This window comes from Moschus berezovskii, chromosome 3, assembly GCF_049115385.1.
Source record: "Moschus berezovskii isolate FMDL1 chromosome 3, NW_MosBer_1.0, whole genome shotgun sequence".
In the NCBI taxonomy this organism is placed as follows: Eukaryota; Metazoa; Chordata; class Mammalia; order Artiodactyla; family Moschidae; genus Moschus; species Moschus berezovskii.
This window is the reverse complement of record NC_142462.1, coordinates 11143436-11155578: the sequence shown is the minus strand read 5'-3', so window position 1 is coordinate 11155578 and position 12143 is coordinate 11143436. Positions and strand designations below refer to the sequence as shown.

Below are 12143 nucleotides of genomic sequence, written 5' to 3'. Positions count from 1 at the left end.
AGATGCTGGAAGACTTACTCCAAGGACAGGAAATTCTCCTGCCGTCCCACACACAACCCTCTGAGAATCTGCACAGTTGGTTCTCTTCAACGGGACAACACAGCCTTTGCGATCTGATATCACTGTTGCATTTTACTTGCTAACACTGTGTTGGTACAGCTAAGGTTAACTGGTGTCCAATTAGCCCAAATTCTGAGTTTTTGGAGTTCAAGCTTAAGGAGATTTGTGTCACTGTAAATATGGGAAGAGTTTGGCAGACTATCCCACAATAAGTTTCATGATGTTAATATTATATTATAATATGGCATATTCCTATATAATGATGTTACATTTATGTAATATATTATCAGTCAGTCAGTTCAGTCGCTCAGTCATGTCTGACTATTTGCAACCCCATGGACTGCAGCACGCCAGGCCTCCCTGTCCATCACCAACTCCCAGAACTTGCTCAAACTCATGTCCATTGAATCGATGATGCCATCCAACCATCTCATCCTCTGTCGTACCCTTCTCCTCCAACCTTCAATCTTTCCCAGCATCAGGGTCTTTTCCAATGAGTCAGTTATATATTATTATAATATATTATGTTATAATATGTTATTACATAATGGTATAATATAATATTAAGTTAATATTATGAAGGAGAGCCCACAGAGGCAGTTCACTAAAGTCTTTGGATATCAGGAAAATTTTTTCCAAATAAAATTTAATCAGATACTTACAGATGGGTCCCACTTCTAAGAGGTTGTCAAAGGAGCAGCAGGACGTGGTCCCCAGTGTAGCCACCACCTGGAGGGTAAGAAGAAAATGTCCTTTGTTCAGTCCCTGCTGTAACCTCCACACACACAGCCACGGCCCCAGGTCCAGCCCTGGCAACCCACAAAGCTCTTGAGACCAGGGTCTGCATCTTATTTGTTCGTATTGCTAGGAATTCACACTTTGCTGGCACAGATTGGGTGCTGAAACATTCACTGCATGCAAACACCCTCCAAACGATCAAAAAGCATCTGATGTTTTCAAAACCAAAGAGCCTAATTGATCTATGATGGCGGGTGCTGTCTAAATAAAGAAATTTCTCTTTCAGTGTGACAAGACTGAAATTTCATTCAATCTGTGTAGCCTTTATGGAGCCTCCAGCAATTATCTGTGCCCTGAGAATAGAGATGGAAGGATCAGAAAAACAAAGCTAGTAAACTTGAGAACCGGGCTGGAGGCCTCCCTGGTTGCATTTCACCTACGACCACCTGTGTTTGATCTGAAAACCGAATGTGTCTCCAAGTCAAAGCGGTCTGACCAGGGAGGTGTGGGGCGCTGCCCTGGGATGGCTCACCTCACGTAGTCACCTGCTGGAGAGAGCGATGCTTTGTTATTCAGGTCAGGGCAGGCCAACAGTGTGGGAGGCTATCGCCACTGAACAGAGAGCTTGTGATACCCATAGGGAGAGGGCATGCCGTGCCTTGCAGGGCCACACGGGAAGCACCAGTGTTGATCGGGAGGTAGAGGAAGGGACGGAGAGGGGAAAGGGTGGGCACGAACTCCAGGTTCCAGCAGAAAGGAACAGGAGAGGCAGGCTTAATACTGACAAGCCTGAGTTATTTCAGATTACTGCAATGGGCTGTGGCCGCAAAAGCTGCTCTGGTTGTCTGGTCCCTGGCTCTGGGGGATCAGGGCGGGAGAATAGTGGCCTGGAGTTTGAGAGCCCCGTAGGGGATGTGGCAAGGTGTGTGGGCTCTGAGAGTGCTGGTTTGCTTAGGAAAGGGGCACTTTCCTTTCAGGTCCCTAGGAGCTGGCTAGACCTCCAGGGTCAGCAAGCTTCCTGAGATATCCAGTTACCAGCAACACAGAAAATGAAAAGGCAAGATGGATACACAGACATTGAAGCCAAGCACGTGGGACAAACAGGCCAGACCGGAGGTCCAGCTCTGTGGGCACCTGCTGGGTGTTTGCTCATTTACAGCACAAATGCACTGGACCAGGATATGCCCGGAGCCTAAGGTCCGCGAGTGTAGACCTGCAGCTGTGGCCTTTCCCAGGGCTTCTCAGTCCCTCTCCTCCCACCTCTGTGCCCACCCCTCACACCCCTCCCCACCCCAGTCCAAGCACCAGCCATTCTCCAAGCCTGCTTAATCCTGACCAGATGAGTCAATGAGTGGGAATCTGAGTGAGCGAGCCATTTTCCTCTGGAGTTTGCAATTCCTTCCAGAAATATAACCGAATATTAAAACGCTTTGTCTAAGGGTCCTGGTTTGGTAGGTAGAACACGAGACCCATAAAATGATTTGTCTATGTCATAAAGCTTGTGTAGGTTTAAATAAAAAACACAGGATGATTCAACCATCTTAATATCACTTGCAAATTATTTTCTCAACTTTAAGAGTCTCTTAGGAATGACACTTCTGACATCCAGGAATTCCTTTCATTTCATCTCATTTTCCTCAGTTAAATCCTAATGGAAATAAATGCCATACTGTTTTTAAAATGCAACCTGAATATCCTCTTGTTAAAATTACTTTCTATTAATGTGTATATGGCAGTGAGTCTAGAATAATTTCACCAAATATTAGTACTGTTTGTCTCTTATGATGAGATTTGGTTAATATTACACCTTTTATTCTAAGATTGTTACGTTAGTATTGATATTTTCATTCTGCCGTGGAGCATTTTGTAAAATCAAGAAAATGCTGCCCAGTCCTGGGAGCGGCTTCAGCTGAGAACATGTCTCAGCTTTGCAGACATTATATTCAGTCGTCAGGACCCTCCTGATTTGGATGTCTTCAGGACCCCCTACTTTACTGTTAGCTTAAGTGAGACACTCAGCGTGGGGTGCAAGGGCAGTCAGGACCAGACCGAGAAGAGATCCCAGGTATTCTTAACTCTGATCCTGCCAGTTAAAGAACCCAGCACACTGGGCCATGCCTGAGGCCCTTCCAACCAACCCCATCCCTGGCAGCTCCCTGCACAGCATGTGGGCAGCATGGGATCCAGGCTCCTAGGAGGATGTGCCAGGCTGGTGGATGGCAGGGCCCGTGTGTTCCATGTTTTGAGGGCTGTGAGTCAGCTTGTCCTCATTCTCAGAAGCCGCTTTAACCTCAGCACCTGCTCTGCTCCAGGCTCTGATTACTCAGCTCGGCTCAGAGATGCTAACCTGATTTCAGCTGCTCTGCAGAGACCTAATCACATTTGCAAAGGGGGAGGCGGGCTGGGCGCCTCACCTCTGATAGCCTGGGGCTGTCCTGCTACCCCACGCTGCCCCCCACCCCCGTCCGCCAGTCTCACCACTGCCCGCTAGGCTCTGCCCTCTGGCTTGGGCCTGATCTTATCATGTCAGGAAAGCAAACCACCGAGAGGAAGAAACCGGCAAGTTCCTGGAGGCCTCCCAGTTCAGAGCTGCCCAATGTGCCCCCTACTTCCCACAGCAGGCCCCACTTTGTGAACGATGAAGGAGGTGGGCAGGGCCCATGGGCTTCAGGGGGCTAGCTTGCTTAGGAAAGGCTCACGTGCCTTTCAGATCCCCAGCATTGGCTAGACTTCCAGGGTCAGCAAGCTCCCTGAGACATCCAGGCATCAGGGTCTGCATCTCAGGATCGGGCACAGAGTCACACATGTGCAGGATGATAACCACCAGGCATTCATTTCAATGGGAACCAGCAAACACGTCAAAGCTCAAGCAACACTCCTGCCTGGTCCAGGCAGCCTCTCCTTCCAGCTTCATGGGCCCTTGGCTGCCCCTTTAGGACAATGGAGAAGGAAATGGCAACCCACTCCAATACTCTTGCCTGGAAAATTCCATGGACTGAGGAGCCTGGTAGGCTACAGTCCATGGGGTTACAAAGAGTCAGACACAACTGAGCAACTTCACTTTCACTTCAAGACAATGGCCAGCTGCATCTCCTCATGTATCCAGTGATCCTTCCCAACTCTGTGCCTTTGTAGTATTGTTTTCTTCTACAAGACAGGCTCATGATGCATGTCCTGCAGGACAGGGGGGCTTATATGTTAACTCTCAGCAGAGACCTCACTGACACCCCTGCTGAGCTCATCACCCCCTCTGCCCCTCGTCCATGTGCGTGTGTGTGTGTCAGTCGCTCAGTCATGTCCAGCTCTGCGACCCCATGGACCGTGACCCTCCAGGCTCCTCTGTCCATGCAGTTCTCCAGTCTAGAATACTGGAGTAGGTCGCCATTCCTTTCTCCATGGGATCTTCCTGAGCCAGGGATCAAACCAGGTGTCTCCTGCCTTGCAGACAGATTCCTTACCATCTCAGCCACCAGGGAAGCACGGTCCACATGCATAGCCCTCACCAAATGGCACAAAGGTCAGTGGACATGTCTATCTGCCACCAGGAGCATTGCAAGAGGAAAGGGACCACGCCTATCCATGGATCCCCGGGGCTGCATCTCAGGAAGCAGGCATTTCATACAGGTCGAACTAGGAGTTCTGATGAGCTGTGAAACCCTCTGCTCCAAATCACTGGACCTCTAATGCAGATTACACTGCACCCTGGTGCAGACTGTTCCCTTAATATCTCCGCTCCAGCCAGTAGGATGCTTGAAGGCCCTCCTTGATCTCATTCCCACAGGCCCAGTATGTCATGGGCGTTCATTTGTCAAACAAGTGAGTGACTTAGTGAATTAGCATGGAATTGTCACTTATTCCATCATGATAGGCTTTGAAGTGCAATGAGTGTGAGTATCTAGCTCTTGCTCTGAAGACTGTGAACTTGTCACTTTTTGCTTGAGAGCCCATTTCATTTTACACAGTGAAATGTAATTGTGGAGGTGTAGATGCCTCTTAAATGGTGCATATACAATGCCCCATCAGAGGTCCTGACCACCCTGAAGAGCACATGGATGATGCTTATCTCAAAGTCTTCATCAACACAAAGACGCAGAGTAGCAGCCAAACTGAAACGCTGTGCTGCCTCTGAACTCCCACCACCAGATTAGGAGGGCGTAAACAAGAGTGCTGCCCGCCACACCAGTAAGCAAACGAGGTTGTGGCCACCAAGCCATCAGCCACTGAAGCTCCCAAACTGTGCACCCTGAGTGGATTCAGGATGGAGAAAAGACAGATTCTGACCCTGGATGGTTAAGGTGTGTATCAAAGGAGTGATTTCCACGAACCCAGACACTTGCTTCTTCCCATATATAGAACAGTGCTAAATTCAAAACGCGATGTTTAAACTAGAATTAGCATCAAGTCTACACAACCTCTTCCAGAAAATAAAAGAGGAAGGAACTGCTTCTCAAGTCTTTTTATGAAGTCAGTATTAGCCTAACATCAAAACAAGACTATAAAAAGGGAAAACTACAAACCAATATTACTCATGCACGTAGAAGCAAAAGTCCTTAAATGTTAGTAATCAGAATCTAGCAATAGGAATTACATTATGAACAAATGAGATTTACTCCAGGAAGGCAAGGCTGGTTTAATATTTCAAATCCACTGTAATCCACCTTGTTAACAGACTTAATAAAACCACTCAACCACATCAATCAGTGTAGAAAAGTAATTTGACAAAATTCAACACTAATTCATGATAAAAATTCTCAGAACTTCAGGAATGGAGAAAACTTTCTCAATTTGATAATGAACATCTACAAAGCCTAAAGATAACATCACACTTAAAGGTGAAAAACTACATTCATTTCACTTTAACATAGGAAACCTGATAAGAATGCCTACCTTCATCACTGCCAAACAAATAGTACTTGAAATTCTATCCAGTGCAAAAAGGCACGAAAAATAAATAAAAGGCAAACAGGTCAGAAGGGAAGAAATACAGTTGTACCTGTTTGCATATGACATGGTTATCTAGACAGAAAAATCTATAAAATTCACTTTTTAAAAACCCTCCTAGAACTAACAAGTGAGTTCAGTAGCGTTACAGGATACAAGGTCAACATAAAAAATTAATTGTGTTTCTGTAAGCTACAATAAACACATGGACACCTAGATTAAACATACAATGCCATTTATTACTGTTCAAAAAAGAAGTACATAGGTATAAATCTAGCAAAGCAAGCATAGGCTTATATGATGAAAGGAATTAAAGAGGATTTAAATAGACATATCATGTTTATGGCTTGACAACATAGTAAAGATTTTAATTAACATATAGGGCAAAGGGAAAGTCTCAAGGGAAATTTTCAAAATATGTTTAACTCAATGAAAATGAAAATACAACTTACCAAAATGTGTGGAATGCAGGGAAAATAATGTTTAGGGGGAACTCTATAGCATTAAATGAATACATACACTAGAAAAGGAAGAAAATTTTCAATCCAGAATGTAAGTTTCCACCTTAGGAAACTGGAAAACAAAGAGCAAATTAAATCCAAAGGGACTAAAAGAAAAGAAATAATAAAAATTAGAGTAGACATCAATGAAATTAGCAACAGGAAATCAATAGTGAGAATCAACAAACCCAAATGCTGGTATGAAAAGATCGATAAAATTGATAAACATCTAACTAGGTGAACTAAGAAGAGAGGACACGAATTTCTAGTATTAGAAATAAAAGGACCATCACTTCTGATCCCCTGGGTGGTAAAAGGATAATATTTAAATGATATTATGAGTAACTCTATGCCCACAAATTTGAAAACCTGAATGAAGTGGATCAATGCTTTGAAAGACATAATCTTACAAAAACTCACATAAAGAAAAATCGCTGCTCTCAACAGGTCTGTGCAAAACCACTGAAATCCAAGTGGTTGGTATTAAGAGGCAGGGCCTTTGGGAGATGGTGAGGACGAGGCCCTTGAGAATGGGATTAGTGCTTCTATAAAAGGGGCCCCACAGAGCTCCTGAGCCCCTTCTTCCATATGACATGGCAAGAAGTCAGCTGTCTGCACGCAGGATAGGACCCTGAGGGGCACGCACACTGGCACCCTGATCTTAGACCTCCCACCTCCAGAACTGCGGGAAATAAAGTTTTATTGTTCATAAGGCACCTGGTCTGTGGTAGTCTATTGAAGCAACCTGAACAGACCAAGATGACCTGTATCTATCAAAAAATAAAATCAACTCCCAAAACAGACAGCAACCAGCCCAGGTGGGTTCACTCGTAAAATCTACCCAATGTTTAAGAAAGGAATTAAACTAGAAACAGAAAACAAATTCTTGATTAGCTGGAGGGAGAGGGAAGTGGGGAGAGGAACGGTCAGGGTAGGAGATTAAGAGGCACAAACTACTCTGGATAAGCTAGATAAGCCAGTATCGGGACAGGATGCGGATGCATTGTGCAGCGCAGGGAAATACAGCATCATATGACAATAAGCTTCAATGGTGCACAACCTGTAAGAATGCCAAGCCACTACACTGAACGCCTGAAACTAACAAAACATTGCAAATCAGCTATATTTCAGTTAAAAAAAGAGACACACAAAACCAATTCTCTACAATCCTTCCAGAAAACTGAGGAAAACAGAATGCTTCCTAACTCATTCTGTGAGGCCAGTCTTACCCAAGTTCCAAAATCAGACACAGGCATTAAAAGAAGGAAACACAGACAAATATCTCTTATGGATAGATGTGAAAATTCTCAACAAAACACAAGCAAATTGGATTCAATAATAAATACAAAATAACAACCAAGTGGGACTTCCTATAGGTATGCAAGACTGATTCAGCACTGAAAATCAGTTACTATAATCTATCACATCAGAAGGCTAAAGAAGAAAAAAATCACATAATCATATCAGTAGATTAACAAAAAATATTTGACAAAATCCAGCAAAATTTAAAAAATCCTAGCCAATAGGATAGAGCAGATGTTTTTAATAGATATCTACCTCAGCTTGATAAAGAACATCTATTAAAAACCTGACATCAGAGTTAATAGTGAGAAACTAGAGGTTTTCCTGATAAGAACAGAAATGAGGTATGGGTACTTGCTTTCACCATGGCTATTCAACATGATGTTGGAAATTCTAGCTATTACAAAAAGACAAAAAAGGGACCAAAGATACACAGATTGAGAGGGGGAAATGAAACTACCTTTGTTTGAAGATGACACAGTTATCTATGTAGAAATCCACCTCCCAAATCAAAATTAAACCCCAAACCTCCTGAAACTAGTAAGCAATTACAAGACAGAGAATAAAGGATAATATACAGACGTCAGTTGCTCTCTCATACTGCAGCAAAGAAAAATTTGAGTTTGAAATTAAGAACACAATACCATGTACACTAACACCGAACTAGAGAGGCAAAGCAGAGAGGGAGGGGAAATACTTAGATAAAAATCTAACAAAATACGTATAAGATCTATATGGTGGTGGTTTACTTGTGAAGTCGTGCCTGACTCTTGCAAACCCATGGACTGTAGCCTGCCAGGCTCCTCTGTCCGTGGGATTCTCCAGACAAGAATATTGGAGTGGGTTGCCATTTCCTTCTCCAGGAGATCTTCCTGATCCAGGAATTGAACCTGGGTCTCCTGCATTGATTCTTTACCAACTGAGCTACAAGGGAAGCCTCAAGATATATATGAGGAAAACTATGAAACTCTGATGGAAGAATTTATCGAAATAAATGGAAAAATATTCTACGTACATGGGTAGGAAGACTCAACATTGTCAAGATGTCAGTACTTCCTAATTTGGTCTATAAATTCAATCTCATTCCAATTCTAGCCAGTTATGTTATGGCTATTGACAAACCACGTCCAAAGTTTATAGAGAGAAGCAAAAGAAGGTAGAATACACAACACAGTATTGAAGGAGGAAAAAAAGTCAGAGGACTGACCCTACCCAACTTCAAGCCTTAGTAAAAGCTACAATAATCAGGACAGTGTTGTACTGGGGAAGAATAGACAGACAGGTCAATGGATCAAAACAGAGAACCCAAAATAGACATACGCAAATGTGCTCATCTGATTTTTGACTAAGGAGCAAAGGCAATTTAATGGGAAAAGAAGAGTCTTTTCAACAAATGGTGCTGGAACAGACATTCACATTCAAGAAATGGATTTGGATGCAGACTTACACCATCTACAAAAACCAGTTCAAAATGAACCATAGATATAAATGTAAAATGCAAAACTATAAAACTCCTAGAAGCTAACACAGGAGAAAATCTGGAACATATTGGGTTTGCGCATGAATTTTTAGGTGTCACTAAAATTCTCCAAGCCAGGCTTCAGCAATATGTGAACCGTGAACTCCCAGATGTTCAAGCAGGTTTTAGAAAAGGCAGAGGCACCAGAGATCAAATTGCCAACATCCGCTGGATCATGGAGAAAGCGAGAGAGTTCCAGAAAACCATCTATTTCTGCTTCATTGATGATGCCAAAGCCTTTGACTGTGTGGATCACAATAAACTGTGGAACATTCTGAAAGAGATGGGGATACCAGACCACCTGACCTACCTCTTGAGAAACCTGTATGCAGGTCAGGAAGCAACAGTTAGAACTGGACATGGAACAACAGACTGGTTCCAAATAGGAAAAGGAGTACGTCAAGGCTGTATATTGTCACCCTGCTTATTATATGCAGAGTACATCATGTGGAACGCTGGGCTGGAAGAAGCACAAGCTGGAATCAAGATTGCCGGGAGAAATATCAATAACCTCAGATATGCAGATGACACCACCCTTATGGCAGAAAGTGAAGAGGAACTCAAAAGCCTTTTGATGAAAGTGAAAGAAGAGAGGGAAAAGGTTGGCTTGAAGCTCAACATTCAGAAAACAAAGATCATGGCATCTGGTCCCATCACTTCATGGGAAATAGATGGAAAAACAGTGGAGACAGTGTCAGATTTTATTTTGGGGGGCTCCAAAATCACTGCGGATGCTGATTGCAGCCAGGAAATGAAAAGACGCTTACTCCTTGGAAGGAAAGTTATGACCAACCTAGATAGTATATTAAAAAGCAGAGACATTACTTTGCCAACCAAGGTCCGTCTAGTCAAGGCTATGGTTTTTCCCGTGGTCATGTATGGATGTGAGAGTTGGACTATGAAGAAGGCTGATCGCCGAAGAATTGATGCTTTTGAACTGTGGTGCTGGAGAAGACTCTTGAGAGTCCCTTGGACTGCAAGGAGATCCAACCAGTCCATTCTAAAGGAGATCAATCCTGGGCGTTCATTGGAGGGACTGATGCTAAAGCTGAAACTGCAATACTTTGGCCACCTAATGCGATGAGCTGTTTCACTGGAAAAGACTCTGATGCTGGGAAAGGTTGGGGGCGGGAGAAGAAGGGGACGACAGAGAATGAGATGGCTGGATGGCATCACCGACTCTGTGGACATGAGTTTGAGTGAACTCCGGGAGTTGGTGATGGACAGGGAGGCCTGGCATGCTGTGATTCATGGGGTTGCAGAGAGTCAGACACGACTGAGTGACTGAACTGAACTGAACATAGTCCATGAAAAAAAACGATAAGATGAACTTCATTAAAAATAAAAACTTCTTTGTGGTAGATTCTTTCTAAGAATGAAACATGTCACCAACTTGGAGAAAACACTGGCAAAGCATACCTCTTGATAAAGGACTGGTTTCCAACAATAATCCAAAATATAGAAAGAAATCTTCAAACTCAATAACCTGACACTTGTTGGTGTTTCTACAATTATTTGTTTATTCTCCTTATTCCCTTGGAAAATCCTTGAATCAAGATCAAATTATGTATAAAATCATGCCTTCCATTCTTCCCCCAGACTGCTGCTGCTACTGCTAAGTCGCTTCAGTCGTGTCCAACTCTGTGCGACCCCAAAGACGGCAGCCGACCAGGCTCCACTGTCCCTGGGATTCTCCAGGCAAGAACACTGGAGTGGGTTGCCATTTCCTTCTCCAATGTGTGAAAGTGAAAAGTGAAAGTGAAGTTGCTCAGTCGTCTCCGACTAGTAGCGACCCCATGGACTGCAGCCCACCAGGCTCCTCTGTCCATGCGATTTTCTAGGCAAGAGTACTGGAGTGGCTTGCCATTGCCTTCTCCATCCCCCAGACTACATGTTAGTTATTCAACAAATGGTGGTAAATTTGAATTGATCAAAACAATTTTTGGATAAAAAGGCTCATCTCAAAGAGTAACTCTTAAAAAGTAATGGAAGTTATAAACATGTGGCACCTAGAGTCTGTTGAACCTAGCTTGCTCTACAACTCAGAAGTACCCAGATATGGATGGGTACCTAGGAGCATGGAACCCTGGGTGCACAGTGGAATCTGGAAGCCGCTGGGAAGCGACTCCAATATCTGGCATCGTCCCCAGAGAGGCTGGAGCAGGGCCTGGGCATCGGCATTCTTCTTAGCTCCCCAGGTGACTCCAGAGTGCAGCCAGATGACCCCACGGGGCCAGTGGCACAGTCACACCCGACATCCCAGTGCAGACGTGAGATGACGCCATGGCACACCAGGCAGGACAGCTCCCAGGCTCCGGTTGTAACAGCAACTGTTCCTTCCCCACTGGAAAACGCCCAGCCATGAACAGCAAAACTAGCTGATGTTCGGTTAGTTAGATGTTTTAATTATATCCTGTTTCATTGCATTTTAAATTAATCACTGCTGGCTTGCGACACATCTCTCACAAGCAACGCATCTTAGTATCTACTCAGGACACCCCTCTAGGTGGAAAGTGTACTTTATTTTTAATTCCGCTAACTCCGATGTCTGTCATGCATCACCATGTCAAGGGTGCGCTCCATGCTGTCATTTTTAACAGGAAGCAGAAGCAAGACTTTTTGGTTTAGCAGTATCCCCCGGGCTGGGTACTCTGTGTTTCTGAAATTCACACAAGCAGAAGGGAAAATCATTGGAGTTTTGCTCCAGCCGCCCTGAAGGAGAGGCATGCTGACCTGAGTATGCCTGGCCCGTGACCACCACAGCAGCCAGGCAATGATCGTGTCACCATAGGCCCGACCCACTGCCCCAGCAGAGCCCAGACACTCCTGTGGGGTCGGGGAACTTACGAAGAAAGGAATCAGGCCGGCTGCCTTGTCTCTATCCAGGGCCTCCTGCAGGGCAGAAGCTCGCATGGCAAACTTGGCATCGGAAGGAATGGCTTTTAATCTTACTCCACCAATTAAGCTGGCTTTTTCCACGGAGGAGTGTGCCTGCAAGAGAGTGCCAGGTTAGACTCTGCAGCAGCCTCCAGCTCTTTTGCACGGCTCCTGAGCACCAGGAGGCAAAACCTCGGTCCCGCCCC

At 44.5% G+C, this 12143-nt stretch overlaps 1 protein-coding gene across 6 annotated transcripts in view; it reads right to left on the bottom strand.

Moving 5' to 3' along the window:
- The window catches only part of DDC (dopa decarboxylase), a 99253-nt gene that overhangs the window by 47684 nt on the left and 39426 nt on the right, over positions 1-12143 (bottom strand). For 5 of the 6 annotated variants that reach the window (XM_088833099.1, XM_088833092.1, XM_088833106.1 and 2 more), the window contains 2 exons: positions 11908-12051; positions 723-789 (listed from right to left, as the gene is read on the bottom strand). In XM_088833099.1, coding sequence (XP_088689225.1) covers positions 723-789; positions 11908-12051 — 211 coding nt within the window. The remainder of the gene's footprint in view (positions 1-722; positions 790-11907; positions 12052-12143) is intronic. The other variant, XM_088833112.1, reaches the window with a different exon arrangement.